Source organism: Sceloporus occidentalis, unplaced genomic scaffold (genome assembly GCF_023333645.1).
Source record: "Sceloporus occidentalis isolate IW3139 unplaced genomic scaffold, rSceOcc1.0.p SCAF_202, whole genome shotgun sequence".
Classification (NCBI taxonomy): domain Eukaryota; kingdom Metazoa; phylum Chordata; class Lepidosauria; order Squamata; family Phrynosomatidae; genus Sceloporus; species Sceloporus occidentalis.
This window is the reverse complement of record NW_028317182.1, coordinates 110872-137168: the sequence shown is the minus strand read 5'-3', so window position 1 is coordinate 137168 and position 26297 is coordinate 110872. Positions and strand designations below refer to the sequence as shown.

Genomic DNA, 26297 nt, shown 5'->3' with positions numbered 1-26297 from the left:
GGTTTAAAGGGAGATGTGTCTATTTTTGTTTACATATGCAATGCAGATATCCCAAATCTCCAACAAAAATGTTGTATAATCAAAAACTCTCTTGTATCTGGGAAATGTCTAATTAACAGTTTGTAAGCCACTCTGATAGCCTTGGTTGAAGAGCGGGGTATAAGTAAATTATTATTATTATTTTTATTATTATTATTAGTTGTGTGTTTATTTTGGTAAGGAATTCACTTTATATACTTTCCCCCCCAGTAGTGATAGGCATTGATTTGCACCTTTTAATATATCTAAATGATAGGCTCTGACCTGCACCTTGATATCAAAAGTGCATCTTGGCATGAGTAGCTGTATGGCCCTAGCATGGGATCCAAATAACAGGTTCCCACTGAAACAAGGGGAAGCCATGGGTTTTGATATGTAAACGAATTTCCTTTCCCAGCTCTGAAGAGGAGCTGCTTAGCTGCTATCAGGCAGATGTCTTAAGGAAGTGTTTCTCTCTTGTGATAGAGGGGGAGTCATTTGAATCAAAGGAATGGCATTTGCATAGCCATTTGGGTCCCTACTCTAGCAGAAACATTTGGTGAGATCACAACATGGACCTAAGATGTGAAACACACCTCAAACAGTTTCAGACTGACTGCCCTTTGTCTAGAGACCCTGCTAAACCCTTAAAAGGTCTCCTAAATTTAGGGATGTGCTGCTGCTAGCCACTCTCAGCTGCCTCCCTCACCCAGGTCTCTGGTCATTTTGCAGCCAACATCTATGTCAGACTAAAATCAGAGTCGCTCTGACCTGGTCTGCTAAGCCTTAAATATTAAGCAGACTTACAAACCCTCACACAAATTGGACTTCCCAAGATAGAACCTCTACTTCAGGTGAGTATTACCATAAGAAAAGCCTATTATCTATCCCACATCTACCTGAGCCTTCTATGAATGCATGTGCGTATGTGTCTCTGTGTGTTTGAACCCGTTTCCAATAAAAGAGTCATTGATTGTACTTAGAGCCTCTGCCTCGTTTCTGGATTTCTAGTTCCTAGTATCCAGATCGAAGGGGCGAATCCTGAGGTGTAGCAACAGGCCTCCTCTTGTGACCCTGAGCTAATTAAATTCCCCATTGATAATTTGGTCACTGTTCACTGTTATAGTAGAAAGGTGGTATGTAAATAAACCTGACTTGCCTCATAAAATTCATTGAATGGCTCTCACTAAAGACAAAGGTCTGTGTCCCATTATATCCAACCTCCTTAGTGGCTTCCATCTTAGTGGGACAGTGAATCCATGTTGGTTTTAATCTTGACTGTCCAAGACATTGAATTTATTGGGGGGAAGAGAGTTGAGTAAAAAGTTTGGGATGGATTTAATGCCCTGACCTCCGTTACTTTAAGGATAAATTCTCAGTGGGGAGGAATAACTAACTCTCTTTGCAAGACAGCCAGATTTGAACATGCTTTCCAACTCTAAAACACCATGGAAAGTGCATGAGGCTTCTTCTGTACCTTCTCAGTTAGTTGCAGGTCGTCCTCTGATTCTATGAGATCCATGTTCCTGTAGCCATGCCAGTAAGATCCCAGCGGCAAATGTGAGTCATCCTCCAATCTGCATTCAACATCCAAATGGGCTCTTTGACTCCGTGGGACAGAGAAAACCTGTCCATTTGAACAAAGAGTAGAAAGATGAGTTGGTGCCCCTTTTCCATATTGCGCCTTTTCTCCTAAGGCCAAGAACCTATTGCATACAAGTGTCCCAGACTCACTTGGATCTCTTCCTCTGGGTCAGAAAGAATTGTCTGGTTCACAATCACCGTCTCTTCTTCATTTTGCATGATGCCTTTCTCATTCATCTTAAGGCCAGAAAATTTTGTGGAGGGACCTTTCTTCTTTCCAAGTCCTTTGTCTGGAGAAGATTTTTGTTAAGTATAAGAACAGTCTAACAAATAAATACAATTTTACCTGAAGAAATTAAGTGAAACTCAGAAGAAGCATCATAGGATCCATCAGGAAGAACTCTCTTCATCATGTAAACCTTTAACAGGTTTGCTAGTGGTCAAGTTGAAGGCAGTTCTTCATGTGTCTGTGTTCAAAGGAGGTTTGTCATAGGCCACCTCCACCATAAAACTGTGGATGAAAAGCCCACCAGCCTCTATGCCTAGAAAAGAAATTGAGGGCACCTTCCTGGTAGGATTTTTCTTGAACTGCCTCCCAAATAATATGTCTTCTGTGAAAGATTACAAGCCTTGTGTTTTTTAAGGAGCAAAGCTGTGTCGAAGTATGGCCATGGAAGAGGTCCATACATTTCTGCACTGGGTTGAGAAAGTGGACGGAGACACAGTTTTCTCCTTCTCTCTTCTTGCTTGATCTTGGGGTCATTTAGTGGAGCTGGGAAATTCAGGACAGACAACAGCAAAACGAAAACCACATTTCACACAGTTCATGTAAACTTTGACAGACTGTGACTTCCATATTATTGGGGCATTGAATTTCAACAACAATTATGATAATTAGCTTCTTATTCCCCAAACCACAGAGTTTTCTGAAATCTGAAAGACTGTGTTTATCACACGGAGGTTTTTGCAGCTCTTTGCAGCTCAGATCCGAAGCCACTGCAGGTCAAACGATGCGAATCCACGCGAAAATGTGAGTGTCATCACACAGGATTCCTTTCTATGGGGGCTCCTTCCATGGGGCTTCCGCAGTGGTTCCAAAGTGACCCCTCATTTTGGTGAAATAGGTAACAAGCGAATGCTCAGAAATTGCTTCCAAGCTCACTCCGATTCCACTCCGAATTGGTCTGGTGTGGAATGCAGCTTTGCTTCTGCTCTGTTTCAACACCGCAAACCCCCCAGTTGCAAATTTCCCATGATGCAGTGCTGCAATTCCCCCCACTTCCTTCCGGTGGTCCTTTCACTTTCAGGGCAACCAAGGGGGGGGGGAATAGGCAGCCAATGGGAGCAGAGGAAGGTCCAGGTAAAGGGAAGGAGGCCACGCCCCCTCAGGAATGGGGAGCCAATGGGAAAATCACATTAGTCCCCATTGACTTCTGTTTTATCCATAAAGAACATTCCTAATACAACGCCGCCCTCTTATGGATACTCAGGGCACTGCAGCCTCCTTGGGCTTCTCACCAACTTCTATCCTGGATCGCCATCTGGTGGCCACTCTGGGCAATTCACTAATAGCAATTAACCAAATTAAAACAAAAACATGAAACAAGCTAGACAAGGTAACTGTTACATGGAATTGTAATTGGTTGACCAGCCGAACCAAAAGGGTGCTCAACAATGACTCCTTTTCATCCTGGATAGAAGTGACCAGTGCTGTGTCCAGTGGGGTCCTTTCCTGGGCCCAGTGCTATTCAACATCTTTATCAATTATTTGGATGACAGAATTGGGGGCATACTTATCAAATTTGCAGATGACACCAAATTAGGAGGAGTAGCTAATACCCCAAAGGACAGGATCAAAATTCAAAAGGACCTGAATAGACTAGAAAGCTGGGCCAAAGCTAACAAAATGAAAATTAACATGGAGAAATGTAAGGTACTGCATTAAGGGCAGAAAAATGAAATGCACAGATATAGGATTATGGGGGACACCTTGATGAATGAAACTATGTGTGAAAGGGATCTAGGAGTCCAAGCAGACCACAAGTTGAACATGAGTCAACAGTGCGATGTGGCAGCTCAGAAGGCCAATGCGATTTTAGGCTGCATCAATAGAAGTATAGAGCCTAGATCAAGGGAAGTAATAGTACTACTCTATTCTGCTCTGGTCAGGCCCCACATGGAATACTGTGTCCAGTTCTGGACCCCACAATTCAAAATGATGTTGAGAAACTGGAGGACACCCAAAGGAGGGCAACTAAAATGGTGAAGGATTTGGAAATCACAATGGGACAGCCTCAGTGCTTCAGGCAATGAGCATCAGCTGCCCTCGGTTCGCCTCTGACATCTTCCTCCTCCATATCTTTAATTTCGACACCATCCACTTCATAAGGTCCTTTAATTCCTTTATGTCTTCCTCCATTCGATAAACTTCTACCTGGGGTTCGTCTTTGCTGGGGCGGCTATCAAGCGACTCCCCCACTGCCAGGTCCCAGGCTGTCACTCTGCCCCCCGACGGCCTTCCTTTCCCCAGTCTGGGGCCGGAAACCCAATTCCTCCAGTGGTGGCCTGGATGGTTTGAGCTTCATAAGGTTTCCCAGTCTTGGGCTTGGCCCTAGTTCCTCTGAAGAAGGCACCTGCTCCTCCACCACCGGGATCTCCAGAACCACTGGGTTCCCCAAGAACTCTTCTTGTTCCTGGGTCTCCATTGGAGGTAAAACTGTGAGACTTTGCAAACAGTGAGATCTGGAGTCAGTCCTGTGCTCAGAAAATAAAACTCATTTGAAACAAAAGAAGCTTTATTGATGAATCCAGGCAGAAACACCCATTAACACCTTTTTGCAAAGTCTGAAGTCCAAAGGGACTTGCTCAATCCCTCCCTAAGCCAGCCCCCAATTCCCAAGCTAAAGCAACACAAGCGGAGGTTGCATAGATACCAAGGTTGTGTATACTTCCCTTCCCTTCTCCCAGACAGCCTCACCCTGAAGAGCGGTCTTCCCAAGCCAGCTTCACTCCTCCTTGATAACCATCTACAGCTGCAACCCCAGCCCCTCTCCAAACGCCTCCTTCATCTAAAAGCCACTCCATCTGTCCTTCTATCATTTTCCATTACGGACTTTCTATAATCCATCACTCTACACTGCCTACTATGGACTGCAACTATAACTCCTACTTTAATAACCAAACCCTAATATTTTTACCCTTTATGACAGAACTCTGACACACAATGGGCCAGTCTCAATCCTTCAGGGACACACCACCAGTTTGAAGTGACAATTCTCCCATCTCAATCATTCAGGCAAGGAGCATCAGCCTGAGGTTGCAATGGGTCAGTCTAAATCTTTCAGGTAAAGAGCACCACCCTGAAGTCACAATAGTACTCTCTCAATGCTTCAGCCAAGGAAACTCAGGCTGAGATCACAATGGGCCAGTCTCAGTGTTTCAGGCAAGCAGCATCAGCCTCAGGTTGCAATGGTCACATCTCAAACCTTCAGATAAGCAGTATTAGCCTAAATTCACAATGATCCCATCCCATTGCTGCAGGCAAGGAGCATCAGCCTGAGGTCGCAATGGGCCAGTCTCATTCAGGTAAGGAGCACCAGCCTGAGGTCACATTATGTCATTAATACCTTTATTTATGCATCTATTCATTTAGGGATTCATGTCATAAGGGTTATAGGTTTAGGTTTAGGTTTAGGTTAGAGTTAAGATAGATGGGATTTATGGTGGGTTAAAATAATATGTTTTAATATGTGCTTTAATAGAAGATGCTAGAAAGTGGTAGGGAGATCATGGCTAAAGAATGTGCTTCTTTGCTAGGATTGGAATGTGTGGGAATCACTCTTCTAACAGAGGCTTGAGTTTAAAAGACTGGTCTCTAGAAAAGGAGGGGAAACATAGAGAGTTATGGATATTTTTATATTATATTATGTTGCTATGGGTTTAGGCATATTATATTTTCATGTGGTATCATATTATGTGGAGATTGATAGGGTTTTATATTATAGATAGCTATATATATTGCTAAGCCATAATGCAAATTAAAACCGTTGTGTGGCTGAGTTCTGTGGTCCAAGGCCAGAGGTGCAGTGGTTGAGAAAAGGCACATGAGAGCTTCATTGCTTTTAGGAAAGCTGCCAGAATCCCGGATGGGAGGACACTGCACCTAAAAGGGCGGGAGAACGCTGTGCGGGAAAGGGCTAACCGATTAATTAGCTTCATTGGTAAATGGAGTGAGGTGGATGCATATGGTTATAAAAGGGATATGTTTATACCTTCTTTAATTCCTGACAAAAAAGTCACTTCCATTACTTCTCCTTCAATAAAAGCTATTCCTTTTTCAAAGTACTGCCTTTTGTGTTGCAAGATGGGCTGCAATTAGGACCCTGACAGATATCTCTCTCCCCTTCCATTCACCTTGCTATCCCAAAAGGGCTGTAATGTCAGGTCAGTCAAAAATACAACGCAGATAGTCTAGGATCTCCTACTGGACGAAGAGGCTGACCTGGCTTGTTTCACAGAGACCTGGCTGGGTGATGATAGCTCAGCCACCTGGGATCAGGCCTTACCAGCCGGGTTCTCCGTCAGTGAGCAGGTAAGGGGACATCATTTTGGTCCATAAAGACAATCTTGCCTTGAGCAGGATACCTATCCATATGATCGACCACATCAAATGTATTTGCCTCAGCTTAAAGACTAGGCGAAGTCTAGGGATTCTGTTGGTTTAATGTCCACTCCGTTCCTTAACAGACTCCCTAGCGGAGCTGACACAACTGGTCTCTGAGATGCTGCTAGGCTTTTGGTCCTGGGCGACCTCAACATCCCCCTCGAGGCCCCTCCTCAACATGCGCAGGATTTGCAAGGGCCTCTCTGCTGCTGCTGCTTATTCCACTGGTGGCCTTTGCGGGAAAGGAAGGTATGCGCTGGGGATTCAGCAGTCTCCCCTTTCTTCCCTTCTTTCTTCCTTTGAGGAGACTCCAGGCGAGCCCAAGGTGCAGAGCTGGACTCAGGAGGAAAAGGCAGGAAAGGAAGGCTCTGCTTTGGAAATAAAGCTCTCTCTGTGTATCTTCTATGTTTGTGTTTGTGTCTGTTTGCCTCTGGTGTTCTTATGGCTGGGAATGGAACAGAAAACTGAGGAGGGAATAAAGGGTCAGTTTAGCACAAATTCACAACTTCTGTGCATTTAAGAGTCCAGTGTGTTGAAATAGTAAAGAACTTTATTAAGAACACAGAGTCAAAAATTCAGTGGTTAAGCCAGAACTGCCCATTCCAAGCAAACAATACATTAAAACCCCAAACACCTAAAACTGCTCCCTCTTCCAAGCCTAGCTCCCCCCTCCAATTCCTACAGTCTATGCCCCACAGGTAACAAGGCTCCCTTTGCCATCCCTAGAAACTAGCCCTTTCTGTTAATACCAGCCTCCGACTTTCTTCAGCCAACATCCCACACAATGCAAAAGCTATCATTCCCATAAATATTCTAGACAGCTGCAACAAATCCCAGCCCCTCATCTAGCTAACCTATACCATGACCCACAATCCCCAGCCAAATAGACAACCCATAGCAACTATCTATACTATTAGCAAATAAAACCTAAACTTAACAAAATACAACTTTAAAACAAACAGACATATGGACAGAGAAACCTTACAAACAAAATCACAAGGGCCTTTTCTTAGCACCGTTGGATTGAAAATATTTTATATTCCTTACTGACAAAAATAATGTTAGTTTACTGCTGAGATTTGTGTGGCTTCGCTCCTGTGTGGACTCTCTGATGTGTCACTAGGCTTGACCTCTGAGAAAAACATTTCCCACAGTGCTGGCATTTGTATGGCTTCTCTCCTGTGTGGATTCTCTGATGTGTCACTAGGTTTGACTTCAAAGAAAAACATTTCCCACAACGCTGGCATTTGTATGGCTTCTCTCCTGTGTGGATTCTCTGATGTGTCACTAGGTTTGACTTCGAAGTAAAACATTTCTCACAATGCTGGCATTTGTATGGCTTCTCTCCTGTGTGGACTCTCTGATGTGTCACTAGGTCTGACTTCCAAGAAAAATATTTCCCACAATGCTGGCATTTGTATGGCTTCTCTCCTGTGTGGACTCTCTGATGTGTCACTAGGACTGACTTCTGAGAAAAACATTTCCCACAATGCTGGCATTTGTATGGCTTCTCTCCTGTATGGAGTCTCTGATGTTTCACTAGGTCTGACTTCTGAGAAAGACATTTCCCACAATGCTGGCATTTGTATGGCTTCTCTCCTGTGTGGACTCTTTGATGTCTCACTAGGACTGACTTCATATAAAAACATTTCCCACAATGCTGGCATTTGTATGGCTTCTCTCCTGTGTGGACTCTTTGATGTGTCACTAGGACTGACTTCATATAAAAACATTTCCCACAATGCTGGCATTTGTATGGCTTCTCTCCTGTATGGACCCTTCGATGCATGACAAGGATTGACTTGTAAGCAAAATGTCTCCCACAATGCTGGCATTTATGTGACTTCTTTCCTGTGTGGATTCTCTCATGACTCAAATATTTTTCTGTAAAGAAGCACAGTGACAGATAAGACTGAAAATCAGCGTTAAGGGAGGAGGGTGTTACCCATGATTTAGCCCTCATTAACCCCTCCTTATTAGAGATTAAATTAAGAGAGTTTCTGCTAGTAACCCAAGCATGACCATACTACTTATGCCCCTAAATCCATGGAACAATTGTATCCTTATTTATAGGAGTTAACAAAGAAGAGATTGGAGGGGGACTTAAGGGAATCACTGGAAGCAGATAGTCAGAAAAAGGAATGTTGCAAAAATATTGTATTAAACATGTGGAGAAATAGTTTGATTGGCAAGTGGCATCATATCCTGTGAGACTGCCATAAAGTCCTGAGTCAGAGACCAAGGCATGATGGAAGCTAACTGCAGAGGTCCCTTCATGCTGTGTGGCACCAGGAGATGACTCACAACCAATACAGTATACAGCTCACATGTGGATTGGTGTGGATTAGAGTTGTGTGTACAAGGGATGGTGAAGTTGATGGAAGTCGGAGAGGAGAGCTTGCAAATAATTGTATTATTAGGAGCAGGTAACTGTTAAAGTTGCCAGATATTGTGCATCTGTGATTATTTGTAGCAGATTTTTTTTTGGAACAGATGTAGAAACACCCATGTAATATCTTGAAATAATTATGACCCAGAGTCAGGCTATTACATTTTTATACAACTTCCATTTTGGAATTAATAGGATTGTATACGGTGTTTTCTGCACTATATCCATTTGACTGTTCTGTTTTATATGAATCATTTTAGAAGTTTGAAGTTAATGAGTGGGTTGCCACTATAAACACTATAAACACGCCATATGCAGCTTGTATTCTGCTTGAAATGTTATATAACTCAGCTTGGGAGATACTCGATTAGGATACAACTTTCTAAGCAACCGTGCCAAAGCTACTATTTTAAGTCTATATTTCTCAAAGTTATTTGGGACAATTTTTACCTGCCAGGTTTAGGATTTCATTTTATGGATTGATGTTTACCCTTATTGCTACAATACAAATTACTTCTTGTGATGCTTTGTGTGTTTTTCAAGCTAGGCGATCCTGGCTTTGCTCCTGCCTTTCCCTCCTGGATCCCAGAGGCCTGGTCCCCTTCCTTTTCTCCTTCCGCTCTCCAACCTTCCCTATTGCCCATCTGCACTGCTTTACCATTTGACCTTCAGCATCTCTTCCCTGCCTTTCTGTTTTTCACATTGCCTCCATCTCTCTATCACAGACACAAACCCACAGAGTGTGATGCACAAAAGGGACACTTTGAGGCTCATTTCTTGAGAAAGGCAAGACAATCATTATACAACTAATGCATTAGGAAAGGCAGAACAAGGAGTCTGGGACCTGGTTTTTGATATTAGTGAGGGTCAAGTGTGAGGGATGAGCCTTAAAACAACCTTAAGGCATCTCTAAGACAGAGATGGCCTACTGTTCGGAAGTGGGGTGGTCACATTGGACCCCAGGGGATCTCAGGGGAAACCCCAAATTGTGTTGCCTAAAAATATGGTATAATGTTTTGCCCTTCAATATACCACAGCATCCCTTTGTGGAAGTGGAGGCCGTTTTGCCACTGTTGGGCCCTCTCTGATCCATTGCAGGGCCAAGGGAGGCCTTTTTCCCATGAAGCCTCTCCAGAGCCCCAAAAGGCTGGAAGAGGGGCCACAAAAGCCAGGAAACTTGCTCAGGAATGGGCTGAGGACCATTTAGGGGCAAAAAGCATTAATCTCCATGGCTCCTTACCACAAAATTCCAGAATTGGCAGTTTAGGATTGGATATTGAGAATCCTTACAAAGTGGAGAACAATAGTGCCTCACTAAAACTAGAAATTCCAAGATTCCACAGGAAGTTGTTATGACAATTAAATTACGTGTGAAAGGGAACTAGGAATGGTAGTAGAGCACAAGTTGAACATGTGTCAACAGTGTGATGCAGCAGCTAAAAAGGCCAATGTGATCCTAGGCTGTATCAATAAGAGTATAGTGTCAAGATCAAGGGAAGTAATAGTTCCACTCTATTCTGTTTTGGTCAGAGCTCATTTGCAATGATCCTGTGTCCAGTTCTGGGCACCACAATTCAAACAGAAGTTGAGAAACTGGAGCATGTCCAGAGGAAGGAAACCAAAATGGTGAATGGTCTGGAAACCATGCTCTCTGAGGAATGACTTAGGGAGCTGGGTACGTTTAGCTTGGAGAAGAGAAGGTTAAGAGTGGATATGACAGCCCTGTTCAAGTATTTGAAGAGATACTGAGTATGCAGCAAGCTTGCTTTCTGCTGCTCTAGAACAAAGGACACAGAACAATGGACGCAAGTGTTAGGAAGGATCAAATCAGGGGAATTTAATTAGCTCAAATTTACAAGAGGCGTGTCCTAACAACGCACGCAGCAGATTGGATCCCTATGTGTATACCAGAGGTCATATAGTCCAACCCCAAGAAACAGAGACTGCAATGTCAATGAGCTGCAAATAAAATACAGTATAAACATTTATTAAAGCCACACAACCAAAAAGGGATCACACACGCACATGCACATTCAATGCTAAAGCAAGGGAGGGGAAGAGTTGGGGGTAAAGGAGAAAGGATAGAGGCACCGTTGAAATATTTACCTAAGGAGTCTTCTCCAAGCGACAGATGTGAGGGATGTTGGTAAGTGAACATGGCAGCGGGGAACGGAAAGCAAGCGGCAACCGCGATGGCTAGGAGCTAAGTTCCAGCGGGCTAAGCTAACAAGAGGCCTGAAAGAGACAGTGGGCTTTGGCTTGCCCAAGTGATTTCAGCAGGACGCAGTGCCCAAGAGAGCTCCGGAGCGATTGCTCGACAGAGTTGAGGTTTGGAACTGTAGCTCACAAAGTCCAAAGGAGGGCTGGAATCTGGGTCTTATTTATACTGCGAAACGTATCCTTAGGCTATAGCTACCTGCGGAACAAAGGTCTTCATGGCTATCTATTGACTAAGACTAAAGTTAAACAATGGATACACAAAAGGGTCTGCCACTTCTTTGGGAGAAGACTACTATGTAGATGGCTGGGTACTTAATACCATCAATAGGTGAGGCAAACTTCCTTTGTCCTCATTCATGTTGCCTGCGACAATGGCAACTCCCAGAACTGGTTTTAAAGGTTTAAATCTACCTTTCTGCTTTAGCCATGGCCTACTAGGCTTGTCCGGCTACGTGGTCAGCTCGCTTTTGGGATAATGGCGGCTGTGATGGGGTCAGTCAGGGGTCATGATTTTTGATCGCTTGGTACCCAAAATTTATATAAATCCAAACTCGATCACACAAGCCACAGGAAAAAAGGTTCCACCAAAATATTAGGAGGAACTTCCTGACAATAAGAGCTATTCAACAGTGGAATATACTCCATCAGAGCATGGTGGCATCGCATTATGGTTGTTGTTGTTATTATTATTATTATTCTTAATTTCAAATTAATGGACATGGAACAATGGATGCAAGCCACAGGGACAAGAGATTCCACTTAAACCTTAGGAGGAACTTCCTGACAGTAAGAGCTCTTCAACAGTGGAATATACTCCCTCAGAGTTTGGTGGAGTCTCTTTCTTTGGAGGTCTTTAAACAGAGGCTGGATGGCCATCTCTCGGGGGTGCTTTGAATGTCTCTTCCTGCATGGCAGAATATTGACCGGATGGTCCTTGTGGTCTATTTCAACTCTTTGATTTTATAATTCTAAAGTGGAATCATAGCACTCTGACAGTGAATTATGAAAGGGCCCTCAGTCTTCAAAGGAAGTGAAATGGATTCAGGTTCCTTACCCACAGAGGCTACATTTCCATAATTCTCCATCATCACATAACTGTACATCAGTCTCTGTTTCTTCGTTAACAGTTTCCATTCCTCCTCAGTGAAATATACAGCCACATCCGCAAAGGTCACCTGCAATAGAAAATAGCCCTGATCCAGAGAGTGACTAAACAAAAGGGGAGGAAAACACATGGTGCATTGCAAATATTATTTCAACACTTCAGAATTCAGTCCAGGAAATAAACTTTAAATTCTGCAAGAAAGCAAAAAGCTACAGCCTTTGAGATCCAGTTTGTCTCGAATCCTTTCAATATAATATACAATATGATAAACAATATAATTTCGGCCATTTCTGGAATATTATTGATTGATTAACATACTGGCTATTCCAACATGTATATTAGTTTTCATTTAGCCATATTTCACCTAATTTCAGAGGCAAATTTCATTTTTAAAAAACAGTTCTGGGGAGTACTCTGGGCTTGAGGGTCACTGGGCCCACCCTCAATTTAAGCCCAGAGATATTCTTCCATATCATCCAGCATTTCACAGATGGGGAAAGCAACACACATGTGGACAAGCAACACCAGAAGGGGGTCAAGATGGCCAAAGTTGTTAATGATAAAGATCACACAAGCGAGAAAGGGTACAGCATTTTCCTTTTGGCTCAGACTCCTGGCAAGGGCAAGACCCTGCCCCCTTCTCTCCTCCCCTCTCCCCTCTTTTGCATTGATGGGCTGTAGACTCTTTTGAACCTGGAATGCACTTTGCAGCAACTGAACTGACCTGAGGAGAAAGGAGGAAATGGGAAGAGGAGAGTGAAATCGGACATTTCCTAAGCCCCTGAAAAAATGAGGAGACAGAGGATTAACCAGGACTCTCTCTGCCAAACTGGGACAGTATCTTCTCAGCTTGCTTTCATGATCCAGCACAGACACAGATGAAAATAACAGTCAGGATGGCAACTTACCAAAGAGCTGTTAACCCTCGGCAGCCTCTTTCTGTTGGAGCCCAGCTCCGTCTGCTTGGCCTTTGTGTTGGCCATCAGGTGGGCAAGGGGATCCTGGTGGCCCTGCACTTTGGTCACTTCCAGCAAACAATGTCCCAACGCTGTGTACAAGGGGATCGTGATGAAGTTCCTGAGAAAAGAGACCAGGGTAAGGCTTGCAAGAAAGCCTGCAGCAGTCAAAGACACAGAGAAGAGCATCCTGCTGATGACATACGCAGGTAACATATGCCTCCTTTGGGCCAATGTAGAGGTGAGCATCCCCTTCCTCCCTCTGCACCAAACAAAACCCCCTGGACCTAGCACAGACTCACTGCAGCTCCCCTACACAACAGTTACTCCATGCCTTGTGAGAGTAGCTGGGGATCAGGGGATGGGGAATTGGAAAGGGTCCTGACTATGTCCTCATAGCTGGATGTGAAATGAGTGCATTATCTGCTGAAACCTGCAGAGGTCCACAAAGCCCTCAGAGGAAGATTTCTTCATTTTGCTTCTGACTACAGAAACACAGCTGGATGCTTCTCTAATACCTCACACCAACACTCTCACCAGGCATGGAATGGCCATGTGGGATGCCTTCCACAACTGTATGGTAGGACCTGGGTCACTGAATGGCCAGTTGTAGTCTGATTCCACTCGGAGCAACACTGGAGCATAGAGGGTTGTGCTGGGTCAGGCTGTCTGGCCTGGTGGTTCCTCATTCTCCCAGTGGCCAAACCAGCAGAACTCTCTATGCTCCAGTGTTGCTCTAGGTGGAATGCGTCTAAAAATGGCCCTTCCCCAGGGAGGCCCTCAGTCAAGAAGGGCAGGAAAGGAGCTCTCTCTTCTCAGGTTGCTCCCCTTCCATGGGATCCAGCCCTTCTCCCAGGATCAGGGGGCACCAGACGATTGAGCTGATGGAAAGGGAGCACCCAATTCCCATGGCAGCCTTCTGCATGCAGAGAAGTCACAATTCTGATAGTGTCTTTGCCCATGTGGAGAGTGCCCATTTTCCACATTGTTGCCTGTCCATCTTGTCTTGGGAATATCCTGTCCCAGCCACATGCAGACCTAAATCCTAGCCTCTATCTTGTGCCTAACCTGATCAGAGTAGAATCACTGAATCAGTGGGATTTATCTATAAGTTGACTCACCAGTCACTTATGGTTTCAGTGGGTCTGCTCTCTAGGGTTAACCAACAGGATTCCGGACTCCTCAGATTTTTAAATTCAGGAATACAAATTTGTCATGCTGTGTCATCATCACTGATGAGAATTTGACTTCTCTTTCACACAGAGGAGGAGGGGGAGGACCTGCTCTATGTCCCAGGTGGAGAAGCTCTAGCTCTTGGGCATGATCTTACAGATCTAATCCATGTCCTCCCATCATCATGGCCTCCTTCCCATTTAGACACTGGTCAAAATAATTACTTTATTTTTGCAGATGAGACTATTTTTCTAAGCTTAACTGCTGTGTTTCCTATGTCAGTCATAGCAGGAGCATGAAGTATGAACCTCCTCCCTCTTCTTGCTAAAGCCACATAGAAATTGAGGCATATACATTTGTGTGCATTGTTTCTGAATGGATCTATTGTTAAAATCACAATTTCTTCATTTTTCCTTGAATATTTTTTAAAAAGATGCAAACTGCTGAATATGTTGCACTTGATATAACAAATATCTATAAATGTATAGGTTTATGACTTGAATATTGCACCCTGGATTATGCTCATTTGGGGTAAGTGAAGACGTATATAAATTCATTTTATAAACCCAGTGAAACTAATATCTCACAAAGTTCTAGTAAACAACACATACACACACAGTTCCCATAAAAAGGACTCACTTGTGCACTGTGTGTCTGAGGTCTGGAAATCTCCCTTCCACCTTCTGGGAAGACAATGCTGTTAGAGAGCGAATTTGGGGCTTTATGCCTGCAAAGCATGGGCTCACTCTCTCAGCTGCAACATTTCCATACAATTCTGGACTGAAACATTTAAACAAAGGTCATCTTTCAGCTCCAGGAATAAAAGCCTACCTTCAGTACAAAGACACTGACTTCTTCAGCCCCAGAAAGGCCTCTTCTGCAGTCCTTTATGGCCGGAGCTTCCCTGGGTCAGAGGCCGTCTCCTCAGCCGTAGAGAAGGGTTGCTCTGAATGCGAAGGAGGAAGAGGTCCACAGGGCTGAGGGAGGGAAGGCAATGGGAAAAGGTCAGTGCCAATGGCCATGGAGGGCAGAAGGTGACAATGCCTAGGAAACTCCTCTGAGTCCCAGCCCTAGGAATGAGTGTCAGGAGTTAGTCCAGGGGCTGAGGGGGTCTCCTTTCCCAAAGGGGGAGGCAAGGACCGGTGGACCCTCCCCAGCTAGGGCCCAAAGGGAGGGTCTCTTTCCCCACCTCTCTCTCTCTCAGCCCCCAAAGCCCAGCCTCTCCACTGGTCCTGCCTCCCTTCCTCAGACCCCCACAGGCCCCTTCCTTCCTTCCTTCCTTCCTTCCTTCCTTCCTTCCTTCCTTCCTTCCCCACAAAATGGAGGGTCAGAGGCACAAAGGGACACACAACCCTCTTTTTGGCCCAAGGAACCTGGCCTCCTTCTCGCTCTGGAGCCTCAGAGAGAGAAAGAGGAACCTCTGTTCTGTTGGGGCGTGTGGAAAGACGTGCTTTGTCCACCACGACCACCTGCTGAGTTGAACCACATCGACAGGACGCCAGGGAGAAGGAATCTGTGGAGATGTCTGCAAAGGTATTCTGGTCAAGAAGGAAATATTCCTTCACCACTGCAAACGGTCATGAGCTCCAGGCTTGAGAAATAACCACAGAACAAGCCTTCACTCTTCATGAGGACTTTAATCTTCGTTTGCAATATTTACAATATATATATATATATATATATATATATATATATACACACACACACACACACAGTGTATTGGACAACCGTCTCTAATACACACTATTTACACCAACCAACAATAATAACACAACCTGGGACGCAGCCACAGTAACACCATCCACAGAGAGGCAGTTGCTCTCACACACCAACTGTCTCACTCTGTCTCTCAGTGACAGTTAGGAAGGACAGTTGACAGTTGCATCAACATTCCGATGATGCACTGTTCGAATGCTGACACATTTAACTGCCACTAGAGCTGTATATATATAACTTGCACAACAGCTCCACCTAGTGGCCACATCCATGTCATTTCCTGACATGTTCAACTGAGGCTTCAGAGATTGTTCCGGAACATTATTCCCCACATTCACAAGCAGCACAAAATGTCCACCAGAAGACAAAATGGCTGACAGAAACGAAAAAGTCCACCGGGACACAAAATGGCCGCCAGGACACAAAATGGCTCCCTCTGCCTCAGTGCTTGGCAGTTGGCAGCCTTCAGGGAACCCAAAATGGAGGATGAAAGGGCCCTAAAGTCGGAAGGGACCCCAAACAGGATTTGCAAACTTAACAACACCTAAACATTTTCCTGATGCTATTGAAAGGAGGAATCTGATCCCCTCCTTAATTACAATCAATAGTGAAAGATATTAATATTGATATTAAGAGTGCCCATCGTCCGCAACCCAGCTCAGGTCTTGACCGCTCAGGGAGGCCAGTCCAGCTGCAGGTGGCCCTCCGTCCGTCCTCCTTTCCTTCTGCATTCCTCCTCTTTCCCCAGCATCACCCCTTTCCCAAGAAGGCTGCATCCGCACTTAGAAATAAGACACTTTGACACCGCTTTAACTGCTCGGTGCTATGGAATCCTGGGATTTTACCTTTGGGACATTAGCCTTCTCTGCCAGAGAGCTCTCATGCCACAACAAACTACAAATCCCAGGATTCCATAGGATGGAACCAGGAGAGTTAAAGCAGTTTCGAAACAGATTATTTCTGCAGTGCAGATACAGCCTAAGTTGGTTGTAAAAGAATAGAGGCACCCAAGTCAAATTTTTATCCTGTAAAAAATGGTTTTGCTTTTTTAAAATATAAACAGTTTGTTTTTCTGTCTAATCCTTATTCTTCTTGTTGTTGTTTGTTTCTGTGTTTGTTTGTTTCATTGTTGGTAATATGAGTTATTCTGGTCTGTCTCCTTCCTTCTTGCCTCAAAATCTATTAATAAGGAAACTGGGGAGACTTTTAAAACTTCCCAAAGGAGCCACTTTTGGCCTTTTTTGGGGGACTAGCCTCCTCTTAGAAGCCAAAGCCCCATGTTTGTGAAGAATAATAATAACACTTATATTAAAAGTATCCTCCCCATTTCTGATCCCTTTTAAAACCCATGTTCCCCAGAAGGATCAGAGCTGTGTAATAAGAAAACCCTCTCAGAAATGAGACACAAAAGACACACAAAGAGACACACTTCCTTCCTTTTGGCCCAAGGAGCCTGGCCTCCTTCTGACTCTGGAGCCTCAGGAGAGAAAGAGATGCCTCTGTTCAACTGAGGCCTCAGAGAAGGTTCCGGAACATTATTCCCCACAGTCACAAGCAGCACAAAATGGCCGCCAGAACACAAAATGGATGCCTCTGGCTCAGCGCTTGTCAGTTGTCAGTTTGAGGCCTTCAGGGAAGCCATAATGGAGGAGGAAAGGGCCCCAAAGTCGGAAGGGTCCTCAAACAGTATTTCCAAACCTTAACAACAGCTAAAATGCCAAACCAAAAGAACATTCCCAGAGTTCCATAGCACTGAGCCATGGCCATTACAGTGGTGCAAAGCAAGAAGGCACAGGAAGGTGATATTAATGATGATTAAGGTCTGGCAGCAGCTCTATCCTCCCCCCCTAGGCCTGATAAAATCATCATCATCATCATCATCTTTGCTACAGCATGAGCGCCACCATTAAAAGCACTGGAATCCCCTTTGGGACTTCAGAGAGAGTGGGCCATGCCTAGAAGGACTGCTGGGCCTCCTTCCTCCCCTCCTTAATGGCAGTGGCCAAAGGAAAGCAGCAGCAGTAGACCCAAGACAGGCCCAGACAGACCTCAGTGCATCAGTGAAGCCTAGTGGTTCCAGGCCGTGTCCCTCTGCTGTCGCTTCACTCCCCTCACTCCTTCCTCCCTTCCTGTCTGTCTCTTTATCTCTCTTACACTCTACTCCTCTCTCCTCCTTCCTTCCTGTCTCTCTATCTGTCTCTTTCTCCCTCTGACACTCTGCTCCTCTCTCCTTCCTTCCTTCCTTCCTTCCTTCCTTCCTTCCTTCCTTCCTCCCTCTCTGTCTGTCTCTTTCTCTCTCTTACACTCTGCTCCTCTCTCCTTCCTTCCTTCCTTCCTTCCTTCCTTCCTCCCTTCCTGTCTGTCTCTTTATCTCTCTTACACTCTGCTCCTCTCTCCTTCCTTCCTTCCTTCCTCCCTTCCTGTCTGTCTCTTTATCTCTCTTACACTCTACTCCTCTCTCCTCCTTCCTTCCTGTCTCTCTATCTGTCTCTTTCTCCCTCTGACACTCTGCTTCTCTCCTCGGTCACTTTTCCGCACGCAGAGCTAAATAGAGAAGCAGAAGCTCCTCCTCTTCTTGAGGCTGGCCAATGGGGGCAGAGGACCTGGAAGACCCCACCCCCTGCCCCAGACTCACATTTTCTGTTCCGGAGGCCATTTTGTTTTCTGGCAGCCATTTTGTGTCCCTGGCCCTGATTGGCTGGAATCCCAGTCCCTGCCTCCTTGTGTTCTGGCGGCCATTTTGTGCTGCTTGTGACTGTGGTGAATAATGTTCCAGAACCTTCTCTGAGGCCTCAGTTGAACAGAGGCCTCTCTTTCTCTCCTGGGGCTTTAGAGAGATAAGGAAGCCAGGCTCCTTGGGCCAAAAGGAAGGAAGTGTGTTTATTTTTGTGTGTTTTGTGTGTCTTTTCAAATAGACACAGCTCTGCTCCTTCTGGGGAACATGGGTTTTAAAAGGGATCAGAAATGGAGAGGATAGTTTTAATATAAGCATTATTATTATTCTTCATAACATCAGGCTTTGGCTTCTAAGAGGAGGATCCCCCCCCCCCCCCCGCCGCCAAAAGGCTAAAAGTAGCTCCTCTGGGAGGTTTTAAAAGTCTCTTCAGTTTTATTATTAAGAGATTTTAATGCATGAATGAAGTTGACAAACCAGACCATCTCATATTACCAAGAATGAAACAAACAAACAACAACAAAAATAACAAAACAAAGCGCTTAGTTTTTGAAAATAAAAGCATTATTAAGAGAGGAAAAAAACCAGACTTGGACGCTTCTACCCTTTTACAACCAGCTCAGGCTGTGTCTGCACTGCAGAAATATTCCAGTTCGAAACTGTGTTAACTCTCCTGGCTCCATCCTGAGGAATCCTGGGATTTGTAGTTTGTTAGGCACCAGAGATCCAGAGCCACCCCAAGGCAAGGCTCTCCAGGGCTCTCTTGGCCCTCCTTTGCTTGCAAATATAGTGGGGCCCTGGTATACGTGGGGGATCCGTTCCGCCCCCCGGCGTATACCAAAATCCGCGTATGCTCAAATCCACACGTGCCAACATTGGGGACAAAAGTCCCTCTCCTCTCCTCCCCTCCCCAACTTTTTCCCTCCTCACCGCCACGGTCGGGGGAAAGGCCGCGTGGGGATGTTGGAGGCCAAGAGGGCTCCAGCCCACCATCCGGCCCTTCTGCGGAGGTGGCAGTGATTGCTGCGGTGGCAGCGAAGAGGAGGCAGAGGATCAGCGCCAGAGGCCTCCTCTCCACCTCGGCCTGCATGCCCCCACTGCTGCCACCGTGGAAGGGCTGGGTGGTGACCCAGAGGCCTCTCGGCCTCCAATAGCCCCACACAGCCCTTGCGCCATGGAGGCAGTGGAGAGGGGGCCAAAGAGGCCTCTGGCAGTACTCCTCGGCCTTCGCTCCACTGCCAGCACACTTGGCCTCCAGGAGAAACACCTCGCCTTTCCCCTGGCCTTGGCAACGGGATCCCGAGGTGGCGGAGCAGCAACACCAGATGCCTCCTCAGCCTCCTCGCTGCCACCGCAAGCACAAAAGGGCCAGGTTTGGGTGTTGGAGGCCAAGAAGACTCCAGCCCAGCACCTGGCCCTCACGCAAAGGCGGCGGCGGAGAGGACGACTCTGGCACTCTCCTTGGCCTCCTCTCCGCCGTCACCATCACCACCACAGGAGTTGCCGTCGGCGACGGCGGAGAGGTGTCTGAGGCTTGGCCTCCTCACAGCCGCAGCTCCACTGCCGCCACCAATGCAAAAGAGCCAGGTGCAGCCTGGAGGCCTCTTGTCTAGCTTGTTCCATGTTTTTGTTTTATATACTGTTTAATTGGGTTAACTGCTATTAAGGGACATAGCTATGAGATTCTATGATATGGGGTGCACTATAAACCTTTTAATAAACGAACAGGGATTGCAATCCTATATATTCATATTATCAGACATAACTCCAGAGAATGTTAGCCTTTTGGATGCCACAAGGTTCCTCTCATTCTTCAATGGAAGAAGCAACACCTCAGCTTCCTTCTAGAAGGTAAAGCAAAAAGGCTTCAAAACCACTGAAGCCTTGGGCAAGTCACACTCTCTCAGCCTCAGAGGATGGCCATGGGAAACCCACTCTGAAGGAAACCTGCCAAGAAAACCCCTTCAGAGACTCCCATAAAGTCACCATAAGACCTGGAAACAACTGGAAGGCAGACACCAAGAACAACATTGAGAAATAGGTGCAAGCCTTGCCTTGGGAAAGTGCAATGACTGGGCTCCAGTCAATGGAAGTCTTCTTCAGGCAGAAAAGGGAGGTTTATGCAAATGCAGAATGACATCACTGCTACGAAAGGCTCTCTTGACCAATCAGAGAGCAAGATAAAGGTTCTTCTGGAAGCTTCCGTGAGAAGGAGATATAAGGCCTGAGAGACCAAGAGACAGTTGGGGGAATTGTGTCAGTTGGAGATCCAGAGAGAGAGTTAAAGAGTGGATCTTGGAAGTTAATCTCAGAATTGGACGCTTAGGTTTATTTTATTTTTTTAATAGCTTGTGTGAATTGTATATTATATACTTACAAATATTGTAACCTGCAAGATTCTTAATATCTTGTAGGACTTATATTTCAGTTATATTTTGTTATTTATAGTAAATATCTCCTTGGAGTATCTTCTACTCGACGCTCCTTTTACACGTCTTTTGGCTCAGTTGATGCTTGGGAAGATCAGTAAAGAAGGAGAAATAAGGTTCCTTAACTGGTCCCAGTGTAGGTTAAGGGAAGTCCTTTTATAATTCGCTGGATGATGGCAGCGAGATTTAAGGAAGTTAAGGGTCTGCTGGGCTATGAGCCATAATGTCTAAATGTCTAATTAACAATTTGTAAGACACTCTGATAGCCTTTTGGCTGAAGAGAGGGGTATAAAATTATTATTATTATTATTATTATTATTAGTATTATTAGTATTATTATTATTATTCCAGGGCTGCAGTTTGGCTGCTTGGACCACCGGAGATCATCACAGTGAGTCAGTTGGAAAAGCCCATCTCACTCCAGAAAATAAAGGTACTTGAGGAGTTTGCATCTACGTCTTTCTGTAATAATAGCTACAAAACTGATAATAGCATTTGGGACATTTAGTCTTTTAAAAACAAATAGTGCATATTTAAATGCTGCTTTAAAACTTCTTTCCATCTGCCAGCTTTGCGCTGGTTTTGGGGGGAAATGAGAAAGTGTTGGGAGGGAGGGACTGCCAACAGAATTAGGAGATGCATTGCAGGATATGGACAGTTTGCGGCCAAGTAAGGTCCAAAACACACGGCAGCAATAGTCCAGTCTGAGAGCGCTTTAACTTCCCTGGCCCAGTGCTAGGGAATCCTGGGAACTGGAGTTTATTGTGGCACCAGAGCTCTCTGACAGAGAAGGCTCAATGTCTCAGAAAACTAAAGTTCCCAGAATTCCTTAGCACTGAGCTCAGCTAGGGCAGTTAAAGCAATCTCAGATTGGAGTATTGCTGCAGTGTGTTTTGGACTTAGGCGGCCCTTGGGAAGTCACACTTTCTCAGCCTCAGAGAATGGCAATGGCAACCCCTCTCTGAAGAAACCTGCCAAAGAAACCTCATGATAAGGTTGCCTTAGGGTTGCCATAAATTAGAAGTGACTTGAAGATACACATGAAGAAAAAAAACTGCAATTATTTCTCAGGTTGTACATGGGAATGGGAGACAGTGTGGTGCAGTGGTTTATGTGTTGGGTTAGAACTCTGGAGGCCAGAGTCCAGTGCCCCACTCCTCCATGAAACCAGCTGGGTCCATTGGGCAAGAAGTCACACTCTCTCAGCCTCAGGGAAGGCAATGGCAAACCTCCTCTGAACAGCTCTTGCCAAGAAAGCCCCAAGAGAGGCTCCCCAGAAGTCGACAATGACTTAGAGCCATTCCACAAAAAACGACAAAGCCTCAAGAAAGAGCCAACATGGTTTAGTGGCTGGAGTATTGGACTATGACCCTGGAGCCCAGGGTTCGAATGCCTTCTTAGCCACGGAAACCCACTGAATGACCTTAGGCAAGTTACACTCTCTCAGCCTCAGAGAGAGGCACTTACAAAACCACTTCTGGACAAATCTTGCCAATAAAAGCCTGCGAAGAGCTTCCCTTAGGGTCAGCATAGGTCAGGAACAACTTGGAGGCACACAACGACAACAAGTCCAGTAACACCACTAACACAAGGTAGCTAGGGAGAAAGAAAGAAAGAAAGAAAGAAAGAAGATGTGGGAGTTGTAGTCCTTGGTTCAGAAGGATTGGAGGGGCCTTTCTGCAAGGCAGGACCCCTCCTCTCTCTGACCATGTGGATGCTGGGAGATCAAGTCCAGGAAATACACTGTAAATCCCACTGGCAAGAGAAAAGGCTACTAATGCCTTTCAGATCCAGTTTGCCCCAAATCCTTTATGAGGCCAGAAACCCCTTTGTTAGGAAGCGAACCCCAAATATCTCAGGAAGGATCCCCATCTCCCAAGGCCCCCTCCCTCCAGGACCTCCTTCCACTCTTCCCTCGGTCTCTCTCTCCCTGAAGGCCTCCAACTGCCAACTGCCAAGCGCTCAGACAGAAGTAGCCATTTTTTGTCCCAGCGGCCATTTTGTGTTCCAGTGACCATTTTGTGTTCTGGCAGCCAATTTGTGTTCTGGCAGCCATTTTGTGGTACAGCAAACATTTTGTGTTCTGGTAGCCATTTTGTCTTCTAGCAGCCATTTTGTGTTCTGGTGGCCATTTTGTGTTCTGGCAGCCATTTTGTATTCTACCAGCCATTTTGTGTTCTGGTGGCCATTTTGTGCTGCTTGTGACTGTGGGGAACAATGTTCCAGAACCTTCTCTGAGGCCTCAGTTGAACAGAGGCTTCTCTTTCTTTCCTGAGGCTCCAGAGAGAGAAGGAGGCCAGGCTCCTTGGGCCAAAAGGAAGGAAGTGTGTCTCTTTGTGTGTCTTTTCTTATTACACAGCTCTGCTCCTTCTGGGGAACATGGGTTTTAAAAGGGATCAGAAATGGGGAGGATAGTTTTAATATAAGCCTTATTATTTTTATTCAGAAACATAGGGCTTTGGCTTCTAAGAGGAGGTTAGTCCCCCAAACAAGGCCAAAAGGAGCTCCTCTGGAAAGTTTAAAAAGACTCCCCAGTTTTCGTATTAATAGACTTTCAGGCAAGAAGGAAGGAGACCGACCAGAATAACTCATATTACCAAGAATGAAACAAACCAATATAGAAAGAAACATCAACTAGAAGAATAAGGATTAGACAGAAAAACAAACTGCTTATATTTTAAAAAAGTAAAACCATTTTTAACAGAATAAAAATTTCACTTGGTTGCTTCTATCCTTTTACAACTGACTTGGGCTCTATCTGCACTACAGAAATCATCTGGTTAGAAACCGCTTTAACTCTCCTGGCTCCATCCTATGGAATCCTGGGATCTGTAGTTTGTTGTGGCATGAGAGCTCTCTGGCAGAGAAGGCTAAGTGTCCAAAGATAAAATCCCAGGATTCCATAGCACTGAGCGGTTAAAGCGGTGTCAAAGTGCTTTATTTCTATAGTGCAGATGCAGTCTTCTTGGGAAAGGGGCTGATGCTGGGGAAAAGAGGAGGAATGCAGAAGGAAAGGAGGACAGACAGAGGGCCACCTGCAGCTGGACTGGCCTCCCTGAGCGGTCAAGACCTGAGCTGGGTTGCGGACGATGGGCACTCTTAATATTAGTATTAACATCCTTCACTATTGATTGTAATTAAGGAGGGGATCAGTTTCACTTTCAATAGCATCAGGAAAATGTCTAGGTGTTGTTAAGGTTTGGAAATCCTATTTCGGATCCCTTCCGACTTTGGGGCCCTTTCATCTACCAATTTGGATTCCCTGAAGGCCTCAAACTGCCAACTGCCAAGCAATGAGGAAGGGGCAGCCATTTTGTGTCCCAGTGGCCATTTCGTGTTCTGGTGGCCATTTTGTGTTCTAGAATCCCAGTCCCTTCCACCATCCCTGGCCATTTTGTGTTCCAGAGGCCATTTTCTGCTGCTTGTGACTGTGGGGAATAATGTTCCGGAACCTTCTCTGAGGCCTAAGTTGAACAGAGGCCTCTCTTTCTCTCCTGAGGCTTCAGAGTCAGAAGGAGGCCAGGCTCCTTGGGCCAAAAGGAAAGAAGTGTGTTCCTTTGTGCCTCTGCCCCTCCATTTTGGGGGGAAGGAAGGAAGGAAGGGGCCTGTGGGGGGCTCTGAGGAAGAAGAGGCAGGGACTCAGGGCCAGTGGGGAGGCTGGGATTTGAGGGCTGGGAGAGAGAGTTGGGAAAGAGACCCTCCCTTTGGGCCCTAGCTGGGGAGGGTCCTTCCGTCCTTGCCTCCCCCTTTGGGAAAGGAAACGCCCTCAGCCCCCTGGACTCACTCCTGCCACTCATTCCTAGAATGGCTGGGACTCAGAGGAGTTTCCTAGGCATTGTCACCTTTCTGCCCTCCATGGCCATTGGCACTGACCTTTTCCCATTGCCTTCCCTCCCTCAGCCCTGTGGACCTCCTCCTCCTTCGCACTCACAGCAACCCTTCTCTACGGCTGAGGAGACGGCCTCTGACCCAGGGAAGCTCTGGCCATAAAGGACTGCAGAAGAGCCCTTTCTGGGGCTGCAGGAATCAGGGTCTTTGTACTGAAGGTAGGCCTTTATTCCTGGAGCTGAAAGAGGACCTTTGTTTAAATGTTTCAGCCCAGGTTTGTGTGGAAGGGCAGCAGCTGAGAGAGTGAGTCCATGCTTTGCAGGCATCAAGCCCCAAATCAGTCTCTTGCAGCATTGTCTTCCCAGAAGGTGGAAGTGAGATTTCCAGACCCCAGACACACAATGTGCCAGTGAGTCCTTTGTTTGGGGACTGTGTGTGTATGTGGTATTTTCTAGAGTTTTGTGAGGTATTTGTTTCACTTGGTTTATATAATGAATTTACTTACATCTTCCCTTCCCAAAAATGAGCATAATCCAGGGAGTAATCTTCATGCATAAGCCTGTACATTTATAGACTTTTCATGTATCAAGTGCAACACATTCAGCAGTGTGCATGCTTTTAAAAAATAGGCAAGGAGAAGTTTAGATGAATGTGATTTTGACAATAGGTCCATTCTGAAACAATGCACACAAACGTACATGCCTCAACGTCTATGTGGCTTTAGCAAGCAGAGGGAGGAGGTGCACACTTCTTGCTCCTACTATGACTGACATAGACAAACACAGCAGTTAAGCTCAGAGAAATAGTCTCATTTGCAAAAATGAAATAATTATTTTCACCAGTGTCTAAATGGGGAGGGGGCCATCTGTCAGGGATGCTTTGATTGAGATTTCCTGCATGGCAAGGGGTTGGACTGGGTGGTCTTTGTAGTCTCCTCCAGCTCTACAATTCTATGATTCTACGTGGAGAGTGCCTATTTTCCACACTGTTACCAGTCCATCTTTGCTTGGGAATTTCTTGTTCTAGCCACATGCATTCCTAAATCCTAGCCTGTATCCTATCCTATTCTTAGTCCTGATCAGAAGAGAATCACTGAATCAGTTGGATTTACCTATAGATTGACTCACCAGTCACTTATGGTCACATGGGCAGAGGCACTCTCAGAATTATGACTTCTCTGCATGCAGAAGACTGCCATGGCAATTGGGTTCTTTCTTGCCATCAGCTCAATGCTCTGGTGCTCCTCGATCCTGGGAGGAGGGCTGGATCCCATGGAAGGGGGGCAACCACCGAAGAGAATGCTCCTTTCCTCATTTGCTTGACCGGGGGCCTCCCTGGGGGATGGAGGGCAACTGGTTTGGCCAATGGGAAAATGAGAGGCCACCAGGCCAGAAAGCCTGACCCAACAGAACCCTCTATAATCCAGTGTTGCTCCAGGTGGAATAAGACTACACTGGCCATACACTGACACAGGTCCTGCCACAGAGTTGTGGAAGCTATCCCGCATGGCCATTCCATGCCTGGTGAGAGTGCTGGGTGCGA

At 45.7% G+C, this 26297-nt stretch overlaps 1 protein-coding gene across 1 annotated transcript; it reads right to left on the bottom strand.

Annotated features, from left to right (window-relative positions):
* Positions 1–6828: 6828 nt before the first annotated feature.
* LOC149278057 (uncharacterized) lies at positions 6829–26028 on the bottom strand. Its single transcript, XM_089502428.1, has 4 exons — positions 25883–26028; positions 12888–13056; positions 11929–12049; positions 6829–8149 (listed from the first exon to the last, which is right to left on the bottom strand). The coding sequence occupies exons 1-4, from the start codon at positions 26026–26028 to the stop codon at positions 7332–7334; spliced, it is 1254 nt and encodes a 417-aa protein (XP_089358554.1). The 3' UTR covers positions 6829–7331.
* Between the last annotated feature and the right edge of the window lie 269 nt (positions 26029–26297).

Coding starts and splice junctions, on each gene's coding strand:
- LOC149278057 (XM_089502428.1), bottom strand. CDS start 26,028: ATGGGATCCAGCCCTCCTCCCAGGATCGAGGAGCACCAGAGCATTGAG. Junction 13,057..25,882: donor CATGTGACCATAAGTGACTG/GTGAGTCAATCT, acceptor CTCTTTTCTCAG/GAACTTCATCACGATCCCCT. Junction 12,050..12,887: donor CGAGGGTTAACAGCTCTTTG/GTAAGTTGCCAT, acceptor TTTCTATTGCAG/GTGACCTTTGCGGATGTGGC.